The sequence below is a fragment of the Chrysoperla carnea genome, chromosome 2 (assembly GCF_905475395.1).
Source record: "Chrysoperla carnea chromosome 2, inChrCarn1.1, whole genome shotgun sequence".
NCBI lineage: Eukaryota > Metazoa > Arthropoda > Insecta > Neuroptera > Chrysopidae > Chrysoperla > Chrysoperla carnea.
This window is the reverse complement of record NC_058338.1, coordinates 2,917,099-2,944,196: the sequence shown is the minus strand read 5'-3', so window position 1 is coordinate 2,944,196 and position 27,098 is coordinate 2,917,099. Positions and strand designations below refer to the sequence as shown.

At 29.5% G+C, this 27,098-nt stretch overlaps 3 protein-coding genes across 3 annotated transcripts; 1 reads left to right on the top strand and 2 right to left on the bottom strand.

The window, feature by feature from the left end:
• The first annotated feature begins 1,546 nt into the window (after positions 1-1,546).
• On the top strand, positions 1,547-6,890 carry LOC123291576 (serine/threonine-protein kinase Pink1, mitochondrial). Its single transcript, XM_044871910.1, has 9 exons — positions 1,547-2,036; positions 2,527-2,641; positions 2,840-3,192; positions 3,460-3,642; positions 4,564-4,686; positions 4,758-4,900; positions 5,100-5,377; positions 5,727-5,828; positions 6,478-6,890. Exons 1-9 carry the CDS (start codon positions 1,711-1,713, stop codon positions 6,691-6,693), a joined length of 1,839 nt encoding a protein of 612 aa, XP_044727845.1. The 5' UTR covers positions 1,547-1,710; the 3' UTR covers positions 6,694-6,890.
• A 3,215-nt stretch (positions 6,891-10,105) lies between these two features.
• Positions 10,106-11,697, bottom strand: LOC123291577. Its single transcript, XM_044871912.1, has one exon. The coding sequence runs from the start codon at positions 11,593-11,595 to the stop codon at positions 10,444-10,446; it is 1,152 nt and encodes a 383-aa protein (XP_044727847.1). The 5' UTR covers positions 11,596-11,697; the 3' UTR covers positions 10,106-10,443.
• Positions 11,698-13,265: 1,568 nt separating this feature from the next.
• On the bottom strand, positions 13,266-15,508 carry LOC123293473 (probable low affinity copper uptake protein 2). The gene is made up of 4 exons (XM_044874312.1): positions 15,489-15,508; positions 15,140-15,404; positions 13,838-14,061; positions 13,266-13,460 (listed from the first exon to the last, which is right to left on the bottom strand). Exons 2-4 carry the CDS (start codon positions 15,397-15,399, stop codon positions 13,330-13,332), a joined length of 615 nt encoding a protein of 204 aa, XP_044730247.1. The 5' UTR covers positions 15,400-15,404; positions 15,489-15,508; the 3' UTR covers positions 13,266-13,329.
• Positions 15,509-27,098: the final 11,590 nt, after the last annotated feature.

The following is a 27,098-nucleotide window of genomic DNA, read 5'->3' as shown; positions in this document are numbered from 1 at the left end:
ATTTAAAATGTCCCCATCTAGATTTATTTATTATACGCCATTTTTTTTTTAGTTTTATTGGTTTTATATGAAAATAATAAATTGAGGTAAATATAATGAGCAACGAGATAAAACATAAAAAATAATGAAAAATATAATATTGCTTTAGTATATCTTTCCATAAATATCTTTTTTTTTAATTTTAAATCAAAATAAAATTTTGAATTTGAGGTTATTTTATTGTTTCAGCCATTTTGTTTAATCAAAACATTAAACTAAGATAAATATAATGAATAACAAGATAAAGTGAAAAAAATAATAAAAAATATATTATTGTTCTAAGTCTTTCCATAATTGAGTTAATATTTTTAATTATATTTCAAAATAGAACTTTGGAATTGAGGTTATTTTTGTAAGACTTGTTGAATCTTGTTTAAAAAAAATAAATAAATAAAAAAGAATATTGTAAAAGCCTACTTTTGGAAGTTTTCCTATGACAGTATTATTTGACTACAGTATTTATTTCTTGTAAAATTCAATAAGATGAAAAATAAAAATGACTTTTTTGAAGTTTAATATTTTGAAATTTATTTTATTATCTCCCTGGATTCTACCCAGGTTGAAAAAATATTTGAAGAAAGAATAAGTCTTAAGAACTCTGAAAAAGTCTTAGGAACTCTGAATTTCTCAACGTTTTTGGACTGTCTAATTCCGAGCTATTCAGACTTATTCAGTTTGAATTAGTCCAAAAAACGTTGGGAAATTCAGAGTTTTTGAGACTTGTTAAGATTTATCCTTTCTTCTTATATTTTTCCACCAGTTAGGGTGATTATAGAATCATACACTGAAACAGAAAGTGTTGTTATTGAGTCATAAATATCATGAGTAAATTAGTAGGATCAAAAAGGGCAAAATCCCATATAGACGTCAAAAAATTGTTAAGAACTTTGATAATGTCTCAATATATAAGATTTTCTTAAGTTTCTCAAGTTGGCTTTCTGATTAAAAAACACGGAAAGCTAATAAAAAACAGTTTTTGCCAAGTACCTTCTCAAATAGTCATTTTAACTTCTTGAATATTAGAATTAAACTTTTAATTTTTATTTAACTCGACGAAACCAAAAGGAGGCGTATGATTTTAGCATTTGTTCCCTCACAATATCTAAGTTGAGACAGTTGTCAAAAGAACTATTCAATCTAAGAAAATCGTATATATTTTATCTTAATCAAACAGCGCTTTTTGACCAGAATAGAAGAGTCATTCAAAAGAGACAAGAATCATTTTGTAAATGAAAAGCCCTATTGAAATAATTTTAAATTTTTTCCTGAGCAACGAAAGAAGAGTATGATTATGGCGACTCTTTCTTGTTTTTGTAAAATTTAAAAAAAACAAAATTTTTGTGTGTATATAATCGTATCGAACAATAACTCCATTTTTAAATAATGCGAATATAATTAATCAAACAAAAGAGAATTTCGAAAAACAATTTAGAAAATTCAATACACCCACGCTAATTTAGTACCAACCCCTTTTTAATACGATCATAATAAAAAACTACGTCATGTCCCTAAAATTAGAAATGTCAAAGTTAATCGTAGACAATGATGAATAATAAATATTACGTACTTGTTTAAATATTTTTCCAAATAAATTTTTGTATATTTTGCAGTTACAAGCAAAATATAAAATAAATTTATTCCCAAATATTTTTGGGTGTGTTGCGTCCAATAATGTCGTTACGTGCAATTGTAAGTCGAATATATAAACATGGTACATTGGCAATCAGACATTTCACAACGACAAGAAATTATAATACAGCAACAACAATTTCGGATAAAATCGTAAAAAAAAGTAGTGCTTTGCAAACATCAGCTACAACAAAAATTGGTGACAGTCAAACAACATCGATTGTCACAAAATCGTTACCAAAACAATACGGTTTACGAAATGTTGGTTTACAAGTGGGACAACATGCACGGCGATTATTTGTTGATAATGTTTTAAATCGTGTTACAAATTCACTTTCATCAGAGTTAAAAAAACGTGCCAGACGAAGGTAAGTGAAATTCTTGTTTTTTTTACTTTTCATTTCATTTTGAAAACTTGGTTTTTTCTGTAATATTAAAAGTACAGGGTGGTCTGCATCAAATCCAGTAGTTCTGATTTTTCGCAGACTTGTTTATGATGTTTGTGACCTCGAGCGCCGAACGCAACTTTATCTAAAATTGAAAAATCCATGAAAATTTTGTATTTTTAAAGTAGACTAAATTTGCTACAATATAAGATTAGAATTACCTCTGTAAACCCAACAATTTCCTAGATAAAGCCTTTCAAAGTTAATCAACGTAACTTTATGTATCACAGTTTTATGAAATGTCAAAAATATATATCTTTATAATTTATAGCTCATGTGTTATTCTGATTTATGAGCTATATTATTGTCAAGTTTCATTCAAATCCATTCAGTAATTTTTGCATGAGAGCATCACAAACAAGCAAACATACATCCTAACTTTCAGTTTTATAATATATAGAAACTATTTCAGATTACTTTTTGGTGATTCTGGACCATTTTTTGCATTAGTTGGTGTAAGTTTAGCCTCTGGTGTGGGCATATTAACAAAGGACGATGAATTAGAAGGTGTTTGCTGGGAAATACGAGTAAGTTAAATTTAAACTTCGAAGTAAAAATACATAGCCGATAATAAGAGGAAGAATGAATCGGAATGAATTGGAAATTTTTTTCCAAATGAATCCTATTCATTCCGATTGGTTGAATTGGGAAATTTCCGATTTAGTAATCGGACTTTTTTATCAATGTAATTATTAGATTAAGCAGAGTTAATTTTTAATAAATAGGAAGCAATATCAAAACTAAAATGGAATGCAGATGGTGATTTAGTTGATGACACCAGAAAATTATTGGACAATGAAGAAATTACATTGGCCGATTTAACATTAGGCTTTCCAATTGCAAAAGGTTGTTCAGCTGTGGTTTACGCAGCGAAATTCAACACATCCAATCAAAATGATCCCAAATCAAATAGCATGGAATCATCGAATTCCAAATATGATTATCCATTTGCGTTAAAAATGATGTTTAACTATGATATCCAATCGAATGCATTGGCAATCTTAAAAGCAATGTATCGGGAAACAATACCGACACAACATTTTTGTACACGGAATAATGAAATTCATTGGGATCAAAGGTACGTGCGGAAATTATAGATAGTTCAGGGCTAAATCGATTTAGGAAAACCCGAACTAAAGATAAGTTTTTAGCAGTATGTAGTTGGTCGGAAAATTTAAAAGAGAAGACCCTATTCCGGGACTCTTTATCAGGGTTTCTCCATTTTTTTTTCATTCATTTATAAATTTGTGCTAAGAAAATTTATTTTCTCAAATATATTTGGCCCTGGACTAAGAGGAATTTGTGGAGAATAATTTTTTCTAATGTCGAAATTATGTTATTTTAGTTTGAATTTAGACCGTAAGCCAATATTACCATCACATCCGAATATCGTTCAAATGTATTCGGTGTTTGCTGATTATGTACCAAATTTACACGATTCCTTTAAATTATATCCGGATGCGTTACCAACACGAATTAATCCAGATGGTTATGGCCGTAACATGTCATTATTTCTTTTAATGAAAAGGTTCGTATATTTTGTAAATTCTTATCACGTCCGTTGGGTTGTGGATAGCATTCGTCGATTTAGGAATAGAAATCAAGGAAAGAAGGAAGAAGGTTGTGCTCAAGGAAGGCACGCAGAGTTTGCAGCTTCGAATCCAATTCTTTATTCCACTGGCTGAAAGATCTCAAACCCCATATAATGAGTCGTGGGAAATATCTTTATGTATTTAAAAAGAGATAGTCAGTAATGGGGACTGTCGATCACGGAAGTGAAAACTTAAAACTTTAGAATAACTGTGTTTTTTTTAAAATAAATTCTAAATAGTATGAATAATATTAAGCGGGGGGACCTTATAATAGTAAAATTTCACTGAAACGAATTTCGAAAATTTGGAAAAGGAATCAATGCTATTGTACGATGGGTATAATATGTACTAGGTGTGCTAGGATTTATCCTGGCAGAAATATTTTTTATATTTTTATTAATTACAAATATTCTGAACTTTCATGGAAATTAATTTGTAAGAGACCATTTTATTGCAAATTTTATCTAAGAAAATTTAGTGTGACAGCTGTAATCGTGATAGAAAGGTCTGTCACATCGATTTTTAATATATAAATTTTTACCCTAATTGCGGAACTACTTTTTCTTTTTAAATTTGTTCGTTTTAAGTTCTACTTTTGAAATATTTCGGTGTGACAGATCAAAACTTGACCAAAAAATGTGAAACCAGTAAAAAATAAAAAAATCTTGGTAGTAATATTTTTTGCCAGGATAAACCCTGACACACGTAGTCCATATTGTACCTATTCGCACCGTGCGTGAGTTTTATTGGAGGCGTTTAAATTGATTCATATGCGAAATTTCGAAATCCGAGTAAGTGCAGTTTTACTGTGACGGATTCCAGGGCTATTCAAATCCTAAAATGTATGTCTCTTTTAGGTATGATTCGAGTTTAAATGAATATCTAAAATCGAATGAAATAGATATTCGAATGTCAATATTATTATTGACCCAACTGTTGGAAGGTGTTGCTCATATAAATTTATATGGTATTGCACACAGGTATTGTCTCGAATGAAGATTTCCTAGAACTCATAGAATTATAATCGTCTTTTAATTTTTTTTTTATTTAGAGACCTCAAATCTGATAACATAGTTGTGGATATGAATGATGATGATACAACGCCAATTCTTGCGATTACAGATTTCGGTTGTTGTTTAGCAGATAATGTCCACGGTTTACAGTTACCATACAATTCTAATGAAATTGACAAAGGTAAGGCTAATCTTATCCCACACTAGGTTAGAGGGACTGTTTTTGGGTGGGGCACACTTAAACCAAAAAGTCGTTCTGATTCCGAAAAAGGATTGGTCTATCCCCGGCCACTACTCCATGAATCATTTGGAGCTGCATAAGCATCAAGCAGAATTCCTATGAATCGAATTTTATTTGCTGTTTTTTTTCCCTTCTATAGGTGGAAATGTTGCATTAATGGCTCCAGAAGTAATATCACAACAACCAGGCATGTTTAGTGTGATTAATTATGAAAAATCTGATTTATGGGCTGCAGCCACAATTGCATATGAAATATTTGGTGTGGAAAATCCATTCTATTCATGTCGATCCGATGAAAATAAATTGAAATTAAAGAGCTCCGATTATAATGAAGATGATTTACCGCCATTACCTGAAACAGTACCATTAATTATACGTAATTTGATTAAGGACATGCTGATACGAAATCCATCCAAGGTTTGTATTTGATTCTTTTTGAGCTTAATAGTTCATGAAATGGCCGCTTGAAAACTTCTGTATTGAGTAATTGACATTACAAGAATCATTTTCTTCAATGGCGGAGCTTGAAGCAGTTGTAAAAGGAACTAATATTTAATCCTTCGATTTGTCATCTTTCGTACACTTTCCTCTAAATCATTAAAACTTGTGATCATGAGAGAAAATCACAGGTTATGGTGATGAATGAGGTTCTGAGGGTTCTTAATGTTTTTAGTTTCTTTGTTGACTGCGATTACGGATAAGAAAGAAAAACGCCATATATTTTGAACTACAACCCGTAATCTAAAGTAATTATGATTGTTTACAGAGATTATCAGCGGAAGTTGCTGCAAATATTTGTGAATTATATTTATGGGCACCAAGCAGTTGGTTTAAACAGGGTAGTTTTAAAATGCCTTCGAGTACAGAAGTAAGTTTCATTTGATGCGAAGAAAATGATGCCAATCATTTCATTGTTCAACTATAGTACAATGAAATTAAATATCCACCTCTCTTGATCTCACTTCCATAACACTTGAAGGGATTGATTATTTTATGCAGCTAAAAGATATGCACAGTTTTCAATTTTTGAAATTGTAAAATAGTCATAATTCATTGAGTATATTAGAAAAGGTGGCCATGATTTGTTTGACATTTACTGTTTCAAATTTTTACAGAAATCTTTAATTTATGGTTCAAAATGATGATCATTTTGCTCCACCTGTTATCATTATTTTGAACCATAAAGTAAAGATTTCTGTAAAAATTTAAAATAGTAAATGTCAGATTAAATCTTTATAATTTATAACTCATGTGTTATTCTGATGTATGAGCTATATTGCTGTACAGTTTCATTAAAAACCATTCGCTAGTTTTAGCGTAAAAGCGATACAAACAAACAAACAAATATTCTTACTTTCACATTTATAATATATAAGGATATTTAATTTAATTTTGTTGTGCTATTAGTATTGGACCAAAAGTGGTGGCATTCATATGAACTCTTCCTACATCGAGCATACCTTGTCTAGTTCTACCATGGTTTACACATATTTATTTATTCATTTATTGTTTTATAGATTCTACAATGGCTGTTATGTTTAACAACAAAAGTGATGTGTGAAAGTCGTTTAACAAATGCAAAATTCAATTGTGAATTATTTGAACCTGTGATAGTTAATAATTATGGCGGTCGACGTACTTATCCAGAATATTTACTCATCTCGAGTTTCTTAGGTCGTGTACGACTTAGTGAAATTCGTGCTGCATTATATTGGATTCATGATCATATGTAAAGGAAAAATGTGCAAAGGTCAATGCTTTGCATCCGTCCATATATATATAAAAGACGGAAAGGTTTAATAAATCAACGAGTTAAGAGCCTAACCCCATGAAACACCCTCCTCCCGTTCCCCGTATTTTATTAATCTTTCATATTCTATTTTTGATAAGGTTTAAATCTATTCGTATAATTATTAATTTGGGATTTATTATAAATGTAAGTTATTAATTTATTGAATAAATAACGAGATTGTATTTAATCCTGAAAGGAATATATTGACAAAATTATATAAAGGAATTACACTAAATTTACAAACAAAAACATACCTGAAAGGAATAAATTAAATTACAACGTTATTTAATAGAATGTCCACTAATAAACGTTTATGATTCTAACACAATATAAATTATAAAAATCTTTAGTTCAGGTATGTCAATTGAAACAAAAGTAAACAATTATATCACTATGGAAGTGATAATAATTTACACCTTCCCCCCCGAAGTCATTTTTTGCGAAGTAAAAGGTGACAGCTTACTGCTATGAAAATAATTTGATTCACTTCTTTTCTTGCCACAATCAACTTCATAAAACGAAGATGAAATCCGGCTTAATATTTTAAAAGGCCCAAGGCGAACTTTGTCCATTTTATTGCGATTTAATTTGTTCCCATTCTCTACGTACACAAGATCTCCAATTTCAAATTGAAAAGTTGTTCGATTTTTGTCAACTCTTTTTTTATTTTCCATAAAACTTCTGGATGAATTAATGAAAGCTTGCTGGCGGTCTTCAGCTAAATCACTAGGTGGTTCATATATTGGCGAAATGTTTGATTTCTTGCCTAGGAGCAGATATTGTGGCTCATAGTTAGTAGAGCTATGAATCGTTGAGTTATAATTTTCAACACATTCAGCAGCAATCGTAGGCCATGCTCGTTTATCTCCATCAATAATTTTACACCTAATTCTATTAACTAGAGTTTGATTTAAACGTTCGTTGAGACCATTTGAACTTGCACAATCTATGCTTGTAAAAACAAGTTGGATACCTCTTCTATTTAGGTAATTTTTGAGTTCTACGGAATTTAGTCCAGTATATTGATCGGCAAGAATTAACTTTATTTTATTATTTTTAGCGATCGGATGTATAAGATTTATAAAATCTTTTGCGCATTGGCTTTTTGTAGTAGAAATCCAAGCATACCTGCTAAAATGATCCACTAGTATGTGCATAAATTTCTTTATAGACTTATTTCCGGCAAAACCACCCACTGTATCTATGGACAATATTTCATAGGGTTCTGTTGCAGGTCCAATTCTTGACAATTTTCCAATCAATCTTCCTCGGCGAGTTTTACTTTGCCTACATGTCACACAGCCTTTACAAAAGTCAATGATAAGTTTATCTAAATTTTTGAAATAGTAGTGTTGTCGTATTTTGTTTCTCATTTGTGCAACACCAATGTGACCATAGTGATTGTGCAACTTGTTAATTATTTCAAGGCCTAACTTTTCCGATACAAAAATCCGCTTTCTTCCTTTTAACATCTTAAATATAATATCGTGTCTACGCTCAGTTCCCTTTGCAGTTGTAAGTTCTCTTTGATTTTCATATTGATCCCTCTTTATTTCAGACAATTCTATTAAATTGACCACTTGAATGACATCTTCATTTTCGAAATATTCTAAAACTGGTTGCCGTGATAGTAAATCAGCGATAATATTTTCTTTTCCTTTTTTATATATTATCTGGAAATTAAATTGTGACAAGTAGTGGACCAGATCGCCAAGAATCTCATCAGTTCGTGACTTTGTTCTTAAATTTTCCAATGGTTTATGGTCACTACAAACGAAAAACTTTCGTCCAATAAGATAGTATTTCCAGTATTTAATGGCTTCTTTTATCGCCTTGCATTCTAAATGAATCGTTTCCATTTTCTTTTCTCTTTCTGACAGTTTTCTAGAAAAATAAGCTACAGGGTGTAATAGACCATCTGACTGTGGTTGCCTCAAAGTCGCTCCAAGTCCTTTTTGACTAGCGTCTGTGTCAATGTAAACATCTTTTTCGACATCATAAATTGATAAAATTGGACGGGAACACAGATATTCTTTGATCATGGAGAAGCTGCGTTCACATTCTTCCGTCCAAATAAATTCAGTATTTTTTTTCAGCAATCTGTGAAGGGGCTCAAATTTTTGAGCACTATGATCGATATATTTTATAAAGTAATTTATTGTTCCTAGAACACTTCGAACCCCAGATTTATCTGTAGGTCTTTTCAAATTTTTTATTGCCTTTAAATTTTCTTGTGCTGGTGATATTTTATTTTCTTCAATGTAATGGCCAAGATACTTAACCGATTGGGCTGCAAATTTACACTTTTCGAGCTTTAATTTAAATCCTTCTTCTCCTATTACTTCAAGAAATCTTGAGATATGTTGCATGTGATCTTTCCAATTGCGTGAGAAAATAAGACAGTCATCCATGTAGTTGACGCAAAACTCATCTAGGTTATTTCGTCTTATAATATTTGAAAGTATGCGTTGAAAGATTGCAGGAGCATTTTTCAATCCAAAAGGTAATACTTTGAACATAAATTTCCCGTACTTTGTAACGAAAGAAGTTTTCTCACGGTCCTTTTCTTTTAACCTAATACACCAAAAAGCGGAGTTTATATCAACAACAGTAAAGTATTTACATTTCGAAACTTTTTCCGTTATATCATTTATTGTTGGAAATGGGTAGCACTCTGGGATAGTTATTTTATTTAAGTTTCTAAAATCGATGCAAAGCCTTGATTTTCTTCCATCTTCTTTTTTATATGCGAGTGTTACCGGTGATGCGAACGGTGAATCAGATTCCTCTATTAGATCGGATGCTAGTAACTTCTGTACTTGATCTTTGATTTCACGTTCATCTGGTATAGAACATTTATAAGGGCGGGCCGTAACATATTCATCTCTCATTAACTTTATTTCGGCCTCTCTAGACTTTACTTTACCGACATCAAATTTATTTTTGGCAAAAATTTTCTTGTGATTTTCAATAATATTTAAAAGTTCTACTTTTTTTTCATATCCATCTATGTGATCTAATTTAGGTTTGAACTGATTTTCATTAGTTTCTTCTTGATGGTAAATTCTAATATTTTCAGTGTTTTTCTCTTCTTTTTCATTTTCATTGATTTTACCTTCTTTATTAAAATTTTTAACATCTTTATTATCTTCTTTCTTTACATCTCTATTATCTTCTCTCTTTACATCTCTATTATCTTCTTTATTGACATCTTTATTATCTTCTTTCTTTACATCTATATTATCTTCTTTATTTTCATTTGTAATTATTTTGTTAGAAATTTCACAAGATTTCTTCTGATTTTGATTACTTCTTATTTGGAGCATCTCATCATTTTTAGGTTTTTGGTATATGTTTAAATTCTCGTCTTGAATTAGTTTAAATTTTTTAATAGCATCTAAACCTAGTAACAGGTCATAAGAAAATTCTGAATTTTTAACTACAAAAGTATTCAAATTGTTTGTAATATTTCCAATTTTAAGCTTTATGTTTGCCCGGGCCGAACTAAAATTGAAACCATTAATTGTCTTGAATGCAGTGTTATGCTTTAACAAACTTGTTTTTAATACATCTACAACTCTTTGATTAATTAGACTCACGTTAGATCCTGAGTCATACACTGCTTTTATTTTCATTTTATCATCAATAATTACGTTTACATGAATTAATGGAATCAAATTATCCGGGCTCTCTAGTTTAAAGAATTTTGGTCAATTTCCATTTTCATCATTTCAGCCTCATTTTCTGAATCAGATTTCGTTTCAATTAAATTAGATTCTTTTTTCTGAGCGTACAGTATTTTATTTCGGCATTCGTTAGAGGGATGAAATCGATTTTTCCAACCAAGAGCTTCACACATGTAGCATGGTTTTTTCAAGGGTATATCAATTTGTTTCTTTTTAGTCGATTCTCCTAATTTTGTTTTTTCATGCCGATTATCATATGGTTTATTTTCTTTCGAACGTTTATTATATTGACCATCTAGCTTTCGGAGTTCATTGTATAATTTTTTTATAGTGTTAATGTCTTCGCGATCTAGCTCATCTTGAACTTGAGATGGTAAACCCATTACAATCAAGTTTATTCTGGAACTCATAGTACTATCACTTTCTACTTCTAAACATAAATTTTCTTTTGTTAAAGCGTAATCGATCAATGAGCCGCCTAAGTATTTATAGGTATATGCTTTCCTGACAGCTGTCCAACCTTTGTCAATAAAAATGGAAAAAAATGAATTTCGCCATTCAGACCAATTAGTTAGACCAAATTTTTTCAAATTTCCTTCATACCAGTGTTTGGCCGATCCAGCGACAAAAAATCGTAAAGCTTCAATCATCTGGGTACCACTTTTTATTTTATTTCGGTCACATTCACTTTCAAATTTAGAAAACCACTCAGAAGGGTTTTGTGTTTTGTCATATTTATCAAGAACAAACTTCTTTTCTATATTTTGCAATTTTATCTCATCTTTGTCATTTAATTTTAATTCTAATTCCTTGATTCTTTTAATTAAAAAATTTTCTTCTTGGAGTTTTTCACTCACATCAAAAAAAACTACAGATTCCTGTAACGGATAGTTTTTGTAGCTAAGGTTTCCATCTTCATCAAAATATTCTTTTTTCAAATCCTCATCTAATTTAATGCCAATTTTTCGGAAACCATTAATCGGTTTAATAGCAGCAATTGCACTTTTAATGGTGGTTTTTGATGATAATACCTTATGTTCATATAAATTTTTATGTTCATCTGGTAAGCTAAACCATAACCGCTTATCTTCGGATAGTCCAGCTAATTCAAAATATTCATCGCTTCTTCTTATTAAGTGGACAAACAATTTTTCCATCTTAAATGATTGTAATTTAATTTGTAAGTTATTAATTTATTGAATAAATAACGAGATTGTATTTAATCCTGAAAGGAATATATTGACAAAATTATATAAAGGAATTACACTAAATTTACAAACAAAAACATACCTGAAAGGAATAAATTAAATTACAACGTTATTTAATAGAATGTCCACTAATAAACGTTTATGATTCTAACACAATATAAATTATAAAAATCTTTAGTTCAGGTATGTCAATTGAAACAAAAGTAAACAATTATATCACTATGGAAGTGATAATAATTTACATAAATATTAAATAATTTAAGGAAATTCATTTTGGAAATTTTTGGATTATAAATTGTGCTAAAGTTTTGTTGATTTTTTGTACCAAAATTATTTGAAAATTTCTTTTGTTATTTTATTATTTAAAAAATTTAATTTATTAATAAAATTGTGATCAAATAAAAATTTAATTTGAATATTTTTTAAATATAATTTATTTTAATTGGAGAAAGTTCACGTTATTGGAGTTCACGCATAATATATACATAATACCATAGAGCTGTAAAGTCAGCACCAAGCGGTTGATCGTAGTAGAGAGAGACAGATAAAGTAGGCGAGTATAGCTGCCATCCTCTCACTTATACGCCTACAAATTCTGTCTCTTTCTACATCTCTCACTGCGGTCAATACAGCTCTATGGTATTATCTCTGTGAATTCATCTTACATCGTATCCCTAGTCTATGAATACTTCGAGGAATTGAGCTGCCTGGCTCTGAAAAACAGAATCAAACTAGTCACGGGTCACTCTGACATCGAAGGTAATGAAGCAGCGGAATCCTTGGTACGAGAGGAATCGTCTCAAACACTCATTTCATCCGAGAGACAACGATAAGTCCATCTTGATTACTGTGACTTTGGGCAGGGCATGCGAGAGGCCAAACTGTATAACCACAGCTCGGCCATTCGACTGTTCTCGCTTGAAACTCAATAAAGCACAGTTGAAAAGTGTTGGGACTCTTGATCTCTGATGATCCCGCTTGTAGAGTCTGTATATAGGGTTACGGAACCTCAATACATGTTACTTGTACCAACAGAAACCTGTAGGGCGTGAATTGTAGAATGCTTGCGTCCGAAACCTTAGATTCAACTATCCTGGGAGAAATCCCGGTGGAGAAGTTGTTGGTTTTCTGCGTAGCGTTTGTTACCGGAGACGCCACGCCTTCATGTGACTTTTGTCCACAAGGAGAGTACAGAGGGCCCCTTGGTCTAGGTGTTACGAGCCCATTTGCGGTAATCCCAGCGGAGAAGTTGTGGGCTTCCTGCGTGGCGGCTAGCCTGAATTAAAATATCATCTCTTACACGGAGACGTGTCGCCTTCGGATGACGAGATTGTTCTCAGGGAGAGCACAGAAGACTCCATGGTTAGGTGCTAGGGATCCATTTTCGATATCTCTTATTTATTATTATTATTACATCTTACCCCAAACCTGTCAAATTTCCACATTGTATATTTCAAACATGGATCGAGCGAAGACCTGCTTAAGAAAAATTTTTAAATTTGTTAAAGTAGTGACAAAGAAGTGTGGCAAGTGTGGTTTTTCTAAATAAATGAGACCAATTTTAGAAAAAATTAAAATTTTTGTTTATCTATATAAAATTTTTAAAAATGTAACAATAATTTAATAAAAATATTGATTTTATTGATTTACAATATCAAGATCGAGATTGCATCACTTGATTCATTAAGCGACATTCATATTCGAGTGATTGTGAACAGTAACAATATGCTCTTGAGAAGACATCGATTCATCGATAGAATTATTTACGGTTGAGTTCGGATTCTGTTCAGCATTCACTATTAAACCAGCATTATCTGAAACAAACAAATTTAACGTTTAAGGTACGTTTCGCTTTCTGTTACGGTCATAGAAGGATTTTAAACATATGCCGTAAGGATTTTGAAAGCTGCAATTCCAACTTATTATAGTAGTCCTTTCAATGGTTGGAAGTAAATGGGAAACTTTTTCTAATAGTTTTCTGTCGATATCTTTAACCTTTTCTGACGCTAGGAACTTAAACTTGCACTTGAAACATAGCTACGAACACTTCCCATTAAATTACCATTTAAACGAAACAAAAAAAATCAAAATCGATTCATCTGTTTAGGTGCTACGATGCCACAGACTGACAGACACCTTTTTTTTTGGTTCGGAGATTAAAAATTGAGAAATAAGAATGATTGCTTCTAACCATTTTCGTGGCATGTCATAAAACATAAACTTTCTTTCTTCACTGCACAATTCTCTTTATTAATTTTTAATAACGTTTGTCCAAATAAAAAGTAACCAATACCAGCACCAATTCCAACAGCAATAGTCATGTAGCCATTATACATCATTACGGATAACATTAAGCCATAACCAATTATTTCTTGAAAAAACCATAATGAAAATTCATTACAAAATATTACGTATCTGAAAAAAAAATTTAAGAACGTATTTAGAATCGAATATCACTTAGATCATAGTAGAATTAGATAAGGTATGCTCTTGCGCAGGTAGGAATAGAATGGGAACATACCTTTTCTAATTCTACTATGATTTTGATGGGAATATTTTCTCAAAGGAGCAATCAGGAAGCGAATTCATTCTGTTATTATAATTTTTAACCCTTTAGACACAGGTCGTGTCTTTCTTACTACATACATTATTCTTCTGATGAGAGAAAATCTCATTACTCCAGGAAACGAGACTTAAATCTCTGAATTCTTTCCTATAACTCCAATTGACTTGAAAATTTGGGATTATAAGCTTTGTTCACCCTCTAGGTCAAAAGTTATATCAGATGTTTAGTGGTGCTTTTTTCTAGGGGGTGTTAACCACCTCTTCCAGAGGATGGAAAAATATATGTTAAAAACGAAACATAAAATAAAAGGTACGAGAAACATTCTTTTCATTATAACTCCGTTAATTTTCGTGGAAATGACTTAAAACTTTTTTCATTTTTAAGGATTAAAGCCTCGTTAATTGGAGTATTAATGAATTATGTCTATTTTACATTTAAAAAAGAAATTGAAAACTGTACATATATTTTACCTGTGTAAAACAATCCCTATCCCTATTTCCAGTGTTATGGAAAGGGGATAAGAGGTAGAACGAGGGAGGGTGGGTATAAAGCTAGTATATGATATATACGCGAAATATAACTGTTAAAGTAGCCCGACCGTCACGTTACTAGTCAATTTGTGTCAAATCCTCTAAAAATATCGTAAACTAGGCAATTTGTATCACGTATATGTAATAAAATACTCTAAAAATATCGTAAAAGCGTCAAAAGCGTTAACATTATTGTGAGTTCTTCTGTAAAATACTATGTTAAAAATCACAATTTTAAAATGAAATTTAAAATTTTGTGCTGCAAGAGACCCCAAAACTGTGTTTATTGTGATCAAGAGCCTTTGAACTAGGTCATTTACCGCAAACAAAATGAACATTCACTGTACTTGCTCTCAAACAGCCCGACTACTTTAACACTGTTAACGATTTTGCTTACTTATGTACTGGAGAAACATTATTTCTTCCACCCATTAACGATATTTCCTCTTTATTGTTACAAATACTTCGTAAATTCTGTTGTCGTTTACGTAATTCACTTTGTCTTAAACGAGCTTTTAACACTTTCATAAATTCAAAGAAAATCGCGAACGCACATAACATTAAACATGTTGCAAATAAACCAAAACCACTCGTTATATTATATCCTTCGAATAGAAAATTTTTCACATCTGTACTCCAATAATACCACATATGCATGTTTGCTCCAAAAAAAAAAAAAAAAAAACTATCCTAAATATTTTTCAAATTAAAATTTTGAGGGGAAAATAATTGAATATGGTACATACCTAAATTATTTTTAATATAAACATTTAATTAATTATTTTAATTGCTTTGATAGACAGAAAATAAACAGAAATTATAAAATCGAATAGTCAGCTTTGATGATAATAGAACCTTATCAAGAAATTAATTAAAATCGACGTCATTTATTTATAAAGGTCACTAAATCTAATTATTTCTAAATTTAATTTTATGGGTTTTTTGATTTGATATATTTTTACAAATCAATTTTAATATTAAAACAATTTAAAATCGAAGGAAATTAAAAGTTTTTTTTTTTTAAAAATTGTGTAATAATTTTAACCTATAAAAAATAAAAAAATAAATATATTATTGAATAAATTGATAAAATACTTTATTGATAACGTTTATCTACATTTTGTGTTTGCATAAATTAAGACTTACTTATTCTTACGTATTTATTATCAAATATTGTGTTTACATATTTATTTATAATTAATCATTTCTGTCAGATTTTTGACAGAAAACTGTTGTTTTCTACGGAAGCCTGAATGTCTCAATAGCTTTTATACCATGCATATATGTAATATGCAAGGTATACTAAGTTTAGTCTCAAGTTTGTAACGCTTAAAAATATTGATGCTACGCACAAAATTTTGCTGTAGATGTTCATAGAATCACCTAATTAGTCCATTTCCGGTTGTCCGTCCGTCTGTGGACACGATAACTCAAAAACGAAAAAAGACATCGAGCTGAAATTTTTACAGCGTACTCAGGACGTAAAAAGTGAGGTCGAGTTCGTAAATGAGCATCATAGGCCAATTGGGTTTTGGGTCCGTAGGACCCATCTTGTAAACCGTTAGAGTTAGAAGAAAAGTTTAAATGTAAAAAATGTTCCTTATCAAAAAGTAAACAACTTTTGTTTGAAACGTTCTTTCGTAAACATCACTGTTTACCCGTGAGGGCGCCATTTAGGCGGAAATTTTATGTACTGTACTTGTATATCAGTTATTTATATGTCACATATATGTATGTATTATTAAAGAAATCAACACTGACTATGCATGGTATTTCAACAATTAACTCAGGCAATTGTTTGTTTTCACTTGTTTCTTTTAAAGTGTCTACGTTTCATTTATAATTTAAACCATTCCCCTCCTTCTTTTTAAGTCCTGGCGGAAGATCAATTCTTAAATCAAAGACCCATCTTGGCTAGGACGAATGCAACTCTTGAGCGTTTAAATTAGTAATCCACCTACTACTTGGTGTACCACCATTTTTTATGTTAATGAACAACTACATGTACGGAACACGAAGGTGTATACGTTGAGACACGTAGAAACTGTCTTTATAATAAAAGATTTTCCTTTTGTAGTCGACGATGTATGTTGTGAACCCTGAATGTGTTTTTTGTTTAATTTAATAGAGCCCTAGTAGAATGCTCATCGGTATTGTTTAATACTTGACGATCACTCAGGCTCTTCCAAAAATTATGCAATCCTTTTCATTGGATTGACTATAAATATGACTCCCAATTATATTAATGGTACATTCAATTACGTGCTTTAATATATACACATACATTTAACATACTTCTAGCGCGAGCTGAAATAAAAGTTACATTTGTGTAGAACCTTATGTATCTTCCTGCGTGCTACCTCTATGTTTCACTTATTGAACCAATAATAATAATACAAGTTATCAACATTTACCAACCAAGCAATGTATACATTGCTTGAGTTTTTTGTAATGTGAAAATACTACCACTAGCACTTAATACTTTCACCAAAAAACAGGTGAATTTTAATAAAATTTTTTTTTTATTTTTTTATGTGGGATATTAATTAACATCAAGAAAGGATGCAGAGCGGAGGAGAAAAGTACGGAAGCCTGAATGTGTCCATAACTTCTTTTAAAAGTGTCTACCCACAAATATAAAACCAACTATTTCACTTTAAACAAGTGCACTTGTGACTTGTGGGACATTATGGAAACAAACCTTTTTGAAAATGTCAGTCGGTAATGACTATTCTTTAATTAACCACTTCCGAAACTGTCTGGAATTATTAATAATTGTATGTCCGGATTTAATGATAATAATTAAATTTAATGATAATGTTTATAATTTGTCTTATGTAGTTAGTTAAAATTTTTTATTAATATTATTTAAAAAATATAATGTTTTAATTAGCCTTTTTCCTATGTTTTTATTTCCTGCCATCTATCGGATCTTTTAAGGAAAAAGGCTAATTCAAGCATTATAAACTAACTAACTAACTAACTACGTAAGACAAATTATAACACTTAGTAGACACTTTTAAAAGAAATTCAGGCTTCCGTACTTTTCTCCTCCGCTCTGCATCCTTTCTTGATGCTAATTAATATCCCACATAAAAAAATAAAAAAAATTTAGTTTTTTGGTGAAAGTATTAAGTGCTAGTGGTAGTATTTTCACATTACAAAAAACTCAAGCAATGTATACATTGCTTGGTTGGTAAATGTTGATAACTTGTACTATTATTATTATTGGTTCAATAAGTGAAACATAGAGGTAGCACGCAGGAAGATACATAAGGTTCTAGACAAATGTAACTTGTATGTCAGCTCGCGCTAGAAGTATGTTGAATGTATGTGTATATATTAAAGTACGTAATTGGTTACATATGATCTTCATTTGAATTTACGTAGTCAATCCAATGAAGAGGATTGCATAATTTTTGGAAGAGCCTGAGTGATCGTCAAGTATTAAACAATACCGATGAGCATTCTACTAGGGCTCTATTAAATTAAACAAAAAACACATTCAGGGTTCACAACAAACATCGTCGACTACAAAAGGAAAAACTGTTATTTTAAAATCAGTTCCTACGTGTCTAAACGTATCCACCTTGGTGTTCCGTACATGTAATTGTTCATTAATTATCATAAATGGTGGTACACCAAGTAGTAGGTAGATTACTAATTTAAACGCTCAAGAGTTGCATTCGTCCTAGCTAAGATGGGTCTCTGATTTAAGAATTGATCTTCCGCCAGGACTTAAAAAGAAGGGGGGGGGGGAAATGGTTAATATTATAAATGAAATAAGATAATTATTTTCATTATCAAATATTTTTATTGGAATATATTTTCTATGTATATTATTTATTATATATATATATAATATATTATTTATATATTTATAATTTTTTGATTCAAAACGAAAGCTAATTTTTTACATTTTAAAACTTAAATCAAAACTATTTATTTATTTCATTCATGTTTTTTTTTTGTTGATATTTTTACCCGAAAAAATAGGGTAATTACAATATATATATATATATATTACAACGTGTTCTGTTATGGACTGCAGAAACCTAGTTTCCGAAAATAAGGTCATCAAGAGAAACAAAAAAAAACTCTTTTCCAAATTTGGATCTGTGATCTAATTTGGGAGATACGGATATGACAAAATTGATACATTTGTTCATTCACTGACAGAGTTTTTTGGTTGCTCTTGATGAGCTTATTTTCGGAAGCTAGTTTTTGCAGTCCATAATAGAACACGTTGTATATATATGTTAACATATTTTTAATTTATTATTATTTTTAAATTTTATTTATAAATTATGCGAATTAAGGTAAGTCAATTAATAATGATTTATTTTTTTTGTTCAATTCAATTAACTAATAAATTTTAAAAACATGAGATGTAGAGTTTGAAATAATGCATCACAAAAAAAAAAAAAACAACCGATGCCAGTGTTTTGTTAAGGGAGTAAAGTTATGCACTTGAGGAAGGTGTGTCGAGCATTACCAACTTTTAAGAAAAAATTTTCATCGAGTGAAATTTTAATAATAATTGCCACACAAGCATAAAAACCCTTTAATATTATGAAAAAAGTGAATAAACATTGCGTGATAATCATTGATTTATATATATTTTATTTGAAATTAATTGAAGTCCTTTTTATGATAAAAAATCTTGCAGCACTGTTATATAAAATCACGACGAATGTCAAGTTGGTACCACTGTTTATATATATTTATTATATAAAATATTTTTATCTAAAAAACATATTAAGACTATTTTAAATACAAATGAAATTTCGCGCTTATTTCAATGCCATGTGCTACCTATAGACATTTTAAAAGCGGTGTTGCTGTTGTTTCTTGTATTATATGGTCACTGGCAACTGATTATGACATTTTTTTTTTAACATTTTCCCTTATATCTAAATATTATTATTATGTTTATTTAGATTCATTCCAAATTTATTGTGTTTATTTACATGTTTATTATGGAATGTCATTGCATAAACAGTAGTACCAACTTGACATTCATCGTGATTTTATATATTACAGTGTTGCAAAATTTATTATTAAAAATACTTCAAAAAAATAAAATAAAATAAATATAAATCAATGATTATCACGCCATATTTATTAATTTTTCTCATTATATTAAAGTATTTTTATGCTTGTGTAACAATTATTATTAAAATTTGACTCGATGAATTTTTTTCTTAAAGATCGTAGTGTCAAAGATGCTCCATATATTTAGTATTGGTTGCTTCCTCTTGCTTGTCCCAAGTGCATAACCTTACTCCCTTAAAGAAGTTTGGCCGTCATATGACTAGTCAACTAATTGACTAGGCATTTTGTATCACGTAAATGTAATAAAATGCTATAAAAATATCGTAAAAAAAATAAAATTTTCACGTCAATTTAGCTAGTTTTTAAAGTTTTTTTTTTTACAATTAACATTTCTGTGAGTTCGTCTATTGGTACTGTGTTAAAAGTAATAATTTCAAAATGAAATAATTCACAATTTGCCCGCAAGCGGTAAAAATCGACGTACCTTATTTGCAAACTATCTATGAACTATTAAAAGAATTTTTTTTACATGTATATTTTTTATATTGTCTAAAATCTCGTTAACAGAATTTACATAAAGTACATAATAAGGAATTGTTATAAGTATTCTTTTAAAATTATCAAATAATCCGGGATATCAGACACTTAATTTTATGTAAAGTTTTCTTTAAAGATGGCAACATTGTAAATAAAATATCAGAAAAATCAGAACATAAGAGGAAAGATTGTATACCATGTTCTTTCCACTGTATTCTTATTTTCATGGAAAAAGAAATACTATTAAAAGATTATAAAGCCGCATTTGCATGAATATACCGACGTTTTTAGATAAAGGTTCCGTTATCGAAATTTTAGTCATATTATTTCTTTTTTTTTTATAAATATTTTCAATGTAAGTACAATAAATTGTCGCTTTTTCAAAACATTGGAAATAACGTTTTTTGTTTAGAACAATTAAAACATATATATATATATATATATGTATATTTTTTTTTGAATAGTTAATTTGTGCTGAAATTAAATCGAGTTTTCGGACGTTTTTAATTAGATATACAAGTTTTCGTAAATAGGTTCAGCCAATTAACTGATCTAACTGGTCGTAATCATTTATTTACGAACAATATAGTCCAAATCAATTTCAGACAATCCAATCAGCACGATAACTAAAAATTGTCCTGCAAAGAATTATTGGACAAAACCGGAGAATTATAAAGATATGGAAATACAGTGTGTCCACGGATAGAGGTAACTAAATTTGTAAATTTTCTTATTTTGCATTTTAAGAAAAAAAGTTATTCTTTATAAAAAATTTTGTTTATTCTGAAAAGTATGTAGGTATATTTAAAACTTCGAAATAATGTACAAGGTAGCCAAAAATTTGGAGTCACTATCCGTGGACACACTGTCTATTGACTTGATAGTGCGAACAAAGAAGATATTAAGAGTGAAAGATTTTTTTGATAAAAGTACGTTACGAGAAATTGTTTTAATTATTTTGTGAATCTTCTAAATAATTTTCCATCAATTTGACCTTTTTGTGAAAGCTGTTTTAATAACACTGTTAAGAGAATTAAAATTTTTAAAATTTATTTGAAAGTGTGCTCAAAATGAAAAAAACAAAATGATTCCGAAAAAAAGTTCGCACTATACATACAAAAATAATTTGAAATTGGTTGCATTCAGATTAACTCGTCGATGATTAAGCTCAGGTTCGCATTGAATTTTTTTTTTTTTTTAACGCTGTTAAAATAGTAAATTTTTAATTTTGGGATTAGAAACTATATTGTGTGTCCCATGATTTGATGGACAGAGTTTAAGAGCGTGTTTTTTTTCACAATTTTTAGTCGAAAGTGCCTGATATACATCTGTCTAAAACCTAATAGTTCAGAAGCCTTGTGGGTTTGAAAAAAAATTGCAATAAGATCTAATCAAATCTGCCTGTGTAATAAAAAAATCGAATTTTTTAACTTTATGACGTCATCAGAATCTAAAACATTTAATTTTGTTCTATCACATTCAAATTTTATCTAATTTTTATAAACCAAGTAAGTAATCCTACTAAACTTGAGTGATACTTTTCAAATTTCCGATCAAAATTAACCAAGCTCTAATAGGTTTCAAGAATGTGGAGTCCTGATCCCGGAATTAAGCCCATAAGTGATAGGTAGCGAAAAATTGACATCACAGCTAAAAAATGACCCAAAATTAGTGGATTTCAAAAAATTCCAACAAGATCCGATCAAATTCGCCTGTGTTATAAAAAATAGAGTTTTTTAACTTAATGACATCATCAGAACCCAAAAAATTAAATTTTGCTCTATCACATCCAAATTTTATGCAATATCGATAAACCAAGTATGTAATCTTACTAAATTTGGGCCATACTTTCCAAATTTGTGATCAAAATTGACTTTTAACTATATGTTTCAATTAATAAAGCATTAATAGTGCACATAACTCCTTAAATTTTGGGTTTTGGACAAAAGTGTATAAGGCACTTTCAACTTAAAATTATCCAAAGAATACGCTCTTAACCTACGTCGATCAAATCTTGGGACACCCTGTATACGCATTCGTAAAAGACGTCCACAGACTTATCGTCGAGCTAGACTGAATTTGTTCAATTGATTGTAGGAATGTTTATTAAATGTTTTAAGGTTTTCTTTCTGAAATATTTTTTGTTTTTAATTATGGTTATTTTGAATATTTTTTTTTTTTTTTATATAAAATGGCGCCTTAGTCCTGAGTAAAGATATTTACATTATATTATAATGTTATTTAATAATTGGAAATTGTTTTTATTTTTATGAAATGTTTGATAATTTTTACACTAAAAACTTTTTTATTTATTTTTAAATATTCAATTTTCTTTTAAATATATACAAATAATTTTTTTAAAATCTTCCATTTTGTTTTTTTTTTTGTTTTTTTAATATTTAATTTTTTAAGATACAAATCATTTTACAATTAAGTACAGTGTACACATTTTTTTAAGGGGGAATTTTAGGATTAATAAACGGGCGCATACAAGACTTTTTTAGTTTTTTTTAGGAGATAGTGTGTTTTTTAAAACTAGATATTTTTAAATTTTTTAATTTTGAAAGTTTATTACTCTCTGTATATATTTTTCGATGCATAAATTCATGGTTTTTTTTTTATCTGTTTCTAATCTTGTAAATTTTGTCTACATTTTTTTTTTTCTAAAATAGAATTGTGACGTGAATTAAGGTATTTTGATATCGAAAAATATGAAAAATGATTAAAAAAAATTTGAAATTTTATTTATCAATTAATCAATCATTCTTTTATACGTCTTTTGTGAAAAATTCAGTGCTTTTATCAACAAAAAAAAAGTTATGCAAAGAGGTGTTATAAGTTTGACCGCTATGTGTGTTGGTATATGGTACATACCAAGGTATACTAAATTTAGTCCCAAGTTTGTAACGGTTAAAAATATTGATGCTATGAACAAAATTTTGGTACAGGTAGTCATAAAATCATTCAATTTGTTCATTTTCGGTTGTCTGCCTGTCTGTCTGTCACCTGTCCGTCTGTCATCACGATTACTCAAAAACGAAAAGAGATATCAAGTGAGTTCGAGTTCGTAAATGAAGACCCATGAGTGCGTAGGACCCATTTTGCAAACCGTTAGAGATAGAACAAAAATTTAAATGTAAATAATGTTCCATATAAAAAAATAAACAACTTTTGTTTGAAACATTTTTTCGTAAACATCACTGTTTACTCGTGAAAGTGCAAATTATGCGCAAATCGTATAATATGTTTTAAGTATATTTGAATGTTACAGAGCAATCAACACTGTCTATACATGGTATTTCAACAATTAACTCAGTCAATTATTTGTTTTTACTTCTTAATAATTAATTTACGTAAACCGTACAAAAGTATCGATTTGAAATTTATACAGAAGACGTATTAAATACTTATTAATTGATACACAAAATTTCTAGTTTTTTTTTTGCCACCACTTTCGTTTTGATATCGAAACACTTTAATGGTAATGTTTGACTTGAATCTCCCCTTAATATTCTGTTTAATTTTTTAATTTTTTTAAATTTTTTTAAACTGTACAATACATAGGCCCTAAATTAATTTTTAATAAATTATTTATAATTATGTATAATTGTTTTTTTTTTATTTATTTATATATTTATATAAATTTTCATTTGATTTAAAAAGTGTGTGTGAGTGTTTTACTATTTCTTATTTTTATTAATAATAACATTTTGGTTTAAATTAATTTATAATAATAATTTATACATATTTTCAGTCGTATAGAATTCATCGTTTATAGTTTAATAAAGAAATTTTCTATTTTTATTTTTTTTATTTTACAGATTATTTCCTTGGTTTAGGCGCTTAATTCAAATAGCACATATATATCTTCTCTTCAAGCTGTTCCATAAAGACGTTCCACCTCAAAGTTTCCCGGAAAACCCGGGAGATAATCCAGAAAGTCGAGGGAAAGTGAAATTTATTTAATAGAAATGAAAGAATAATTCATCTATAAGTATATTTAATTAAAATAAGTATAAAATAGTATAAAAAACTAAAAAATACGCTTTTAGCACGCACCAAAAATTACAAATGAAGCGTTTTGTCCAAAAATAATAGTTTAAAAAACTAAAAAACACGATTTTAGCACGCATTAAAATTACAAAAGTGTATTTCAAATAGTCTGTCCGCCATCTTGAACGTCCGCTATATTGGATTTAAGTCAGGTGAATATTTTTTTCGAATTCCTGATAGCAAACCCTTTCATTTGATATCCATATCATGGGGGTTGATTTCAAACAGCCATGTCGCTATCTTGGATTGCGTGTGCAAAATTTTATCCTAATCGAAGACCGGGTGGGTCAAATTAAGATTCCAAGATTTCCTTACATACATAGTCAGTTACTAGTGAAGCTAATAAAAGCATGTTAAAAATAGTTCTATTTTCGAATAAAAAACGAGACTTGTGATTGGTTGTGACGTTCTAATATCCCTTAAGGTTGGAAGCCAATCGGAATTAAGGGCTAAATTCACATTTTTCGGCTTGTTTCCATGTAAAATTATGTTATATTATATTGAGAAGTTCAGAAACAATAATTGTCATCCTGCGGAATGTTTTTTTATCATTTGTACGTGTAGAGGCGTTAGTAAAGCGATATATTGACGTCACTAGTGTTTGAATTTACAGTTAAAAAAAAACCATCTTCAAATGTAAAAACTGACTTGATTGAGAGTCCATTTTTTGGGCAGTAATTAAGTCATATAGCCGAGACACTTAAAATGTAAATCCCAACTTTTTTGTTGGAAACCTATTTAAAAAAATAACTGAAAGATTGCTTGCGCAATAGCTGAACGTTTTAAGAAAATTGATCGAGTAAAATTTGGAGGGAAAAAATATAAAAAGCGTTATCTTTCATTGCTGGAAAGGCCGGACTTTTTTATCAGGGCTTTTTATGAGCTGAAAGTTGTTGATATCATTATCGCATTTGAATCGATCCTATAATCGGGATATAATCTGTAAATTAAATTTTTTTTTTAATATATTTATATTTTTTTTACAAGAAATATTAAGTACAAGAGGACGATTTACTGTTAAATTTTTTAAACTATTTACGGCACGATATTTTTCATTATAATTTCTGTAAAGTAAATTCTTATATACCTGTTCGTGGGAAAGTTGTGACCCAAAAGTTTGGGATACTAGATTTTTGTATTCATTCATTCAATAAGAGGTTGTTTTGAGACTTTAAGAGGGTTAATTTCGCGAATATGCAAAATCAGATTTAAAGTCTCTAAATAACTACCCTTTTGAATGAATGAATAAAAAAAATCAAGTGTTACAAACTTAAGGATCAGCCTGTAACTGCACTGGAATGTGTTTCACCGTCTTGATTAAAATATTAATTCTGATACTTTACATGAAATAACTATGAAAGTTATCGTGATTGAATTTTTTTTTTTTAAATATAAATATTTCAAATTTGTTGTAATCCTTGATTTTTTTTTACTAATTAATAAAATTACTTACACGTAAAATGGATGCAATTGAACTAATAAATATTAATAAATTCGAAAAAAATAGAACAATAAAATTCACGATATACTGTTTTTGGATTTTTGGAGGGTTATGTTTCGATATACACTGTGAGTACTGCTTTGTAAAGGTTTTGGTATCGAAAACTGACCACTTAATCAGGCACGAGGTCCCTATACACTCTGACGCAAAGAGTGAATCTGTCTCTTTTCTGTATGTCATAAATCGAAATTTTCGCAAGTATTTTCTGGAATTATTTGCTCATTCAATCAAATAAAAAAAAAAAAATTGTCTTGAGATAAACCGTTATAGATAGAACAATACTTTAAATGTAAAAGTTATTCCTTATAAAAAAATAAACAACTTTTGTTTGAAATATTTTTTTCTAAACATACTATTTTCTGGCATTTTTATTGCTTTTCTAGTTTCCCTCACGGGTAAACAGTGATGTTTACGAAAGAATGCTTGAAATAAAAGTTGTTGATTTTTTTATAAGGAATAACTCTTACCTTCTTAAACTTTTGTTCTTTCTTTAACGATTTACAAGATGGACACATATTCATTAATGAATGAGAAAAAATAATTTCAATTTAAAATTGGCATATCTCGGTCAATTTTGAAGCTACGAAAACGAAAATGTCAACAAATATTTCATCTAGAATTTTTAATTGAATTTTTTTTTAATTTGAAGCATAGTTTTTTTGTAATTTGTAAAAAACTGATTAAAACTCATAGCTACCCCCCAAAAATGGAGGTTAGAGATGCCCCTGAGAGGTCGACTTTTTTTTTTCCAAAGTGTTTACAACCTAATAAACAACTGTAGAAAATTTCAAAGATGCATTAATTTTTAACATCTTTTGTATGCGTATGATCTTCAAAATACGAGATTGTAAACGACATTTCCGTTAAATATTATATATTTATGCGAGCTAACACCCATAGTTCTTTTTTCTATCGCTAGATAGAGTCTTTCTTAGTATTAAAATCCCATACCTGCGGTATTCAAAGGTTTTGTTTCGTAAAGAAAGTAAAATGGCCACCAAAATAACTTTGACATATTCGACCGAAAGTGTACTAGTACTGACCGTTTATATCGAAACATATTTTTTTTACAAGCATGTCGATTTTTGATCCGCTGTGATTGTATATGATGACGTGACGCATGTGATGTAATTATGTAATGATTTGATGATGATTTTTTTTGTTTGTTTGCAATTTTAATTATTATTATTTAATAAAAAAACGACAGATT

Excerpts from the sequence above, each read along its gene's own strand:
- LOC123291576 (XM_044871910.1), top strand. The coding sequence starts at position 1,711 with ATGTCGTTACGTGCAATTGTAAGTCGAATATATAAACATGGTACATTG. Across the intron at positions 2,037-2,526 it reads AAAAAACGTGCCAGACGAAG|ATTACTTTTTGGTGATTCTG; the intron begins GTAAGTGAAATT and ends AAACTATTTCAG. Across the intron at positions 4,687-4,757 it reads TTATATGGTATTGCACACAG|AGACCTCAAATCTGATAACA; the intron begins GTATTGTCTCGA and ends TTTTTTATTTAG.
- LOC123291577 (XM_044871912.1), bottom strand. The coding sequence starts at position 11,595 with ATGGAAAAATTGTTTGTCCACTTAATAAGAAGAAGCGATGAATATTTT.
- LOC123293473 (XM_044874312.1), bottom strand. The coding sequence starts at position 15,399 with ATGCATATGTGGTATTATTGGAGTACAGATGTGAAAAATTTTCTATTC. Across the intron at positions 14,062-15,139 it reads AATGTTTCTCCAGTACATAA|ATACGTAATATTTTGTAATG; the intron begins GTAAGCAAAATC and ends TTTTTTTTTCAG. Across the intron at positions 13,461-13,837 it reads TATGACATGCCACGAAAATG|ATAATGCTGGTTTAATAGTG; the intron begins GTTAGAAGCAAT and ends TGTTTGTTTCAG.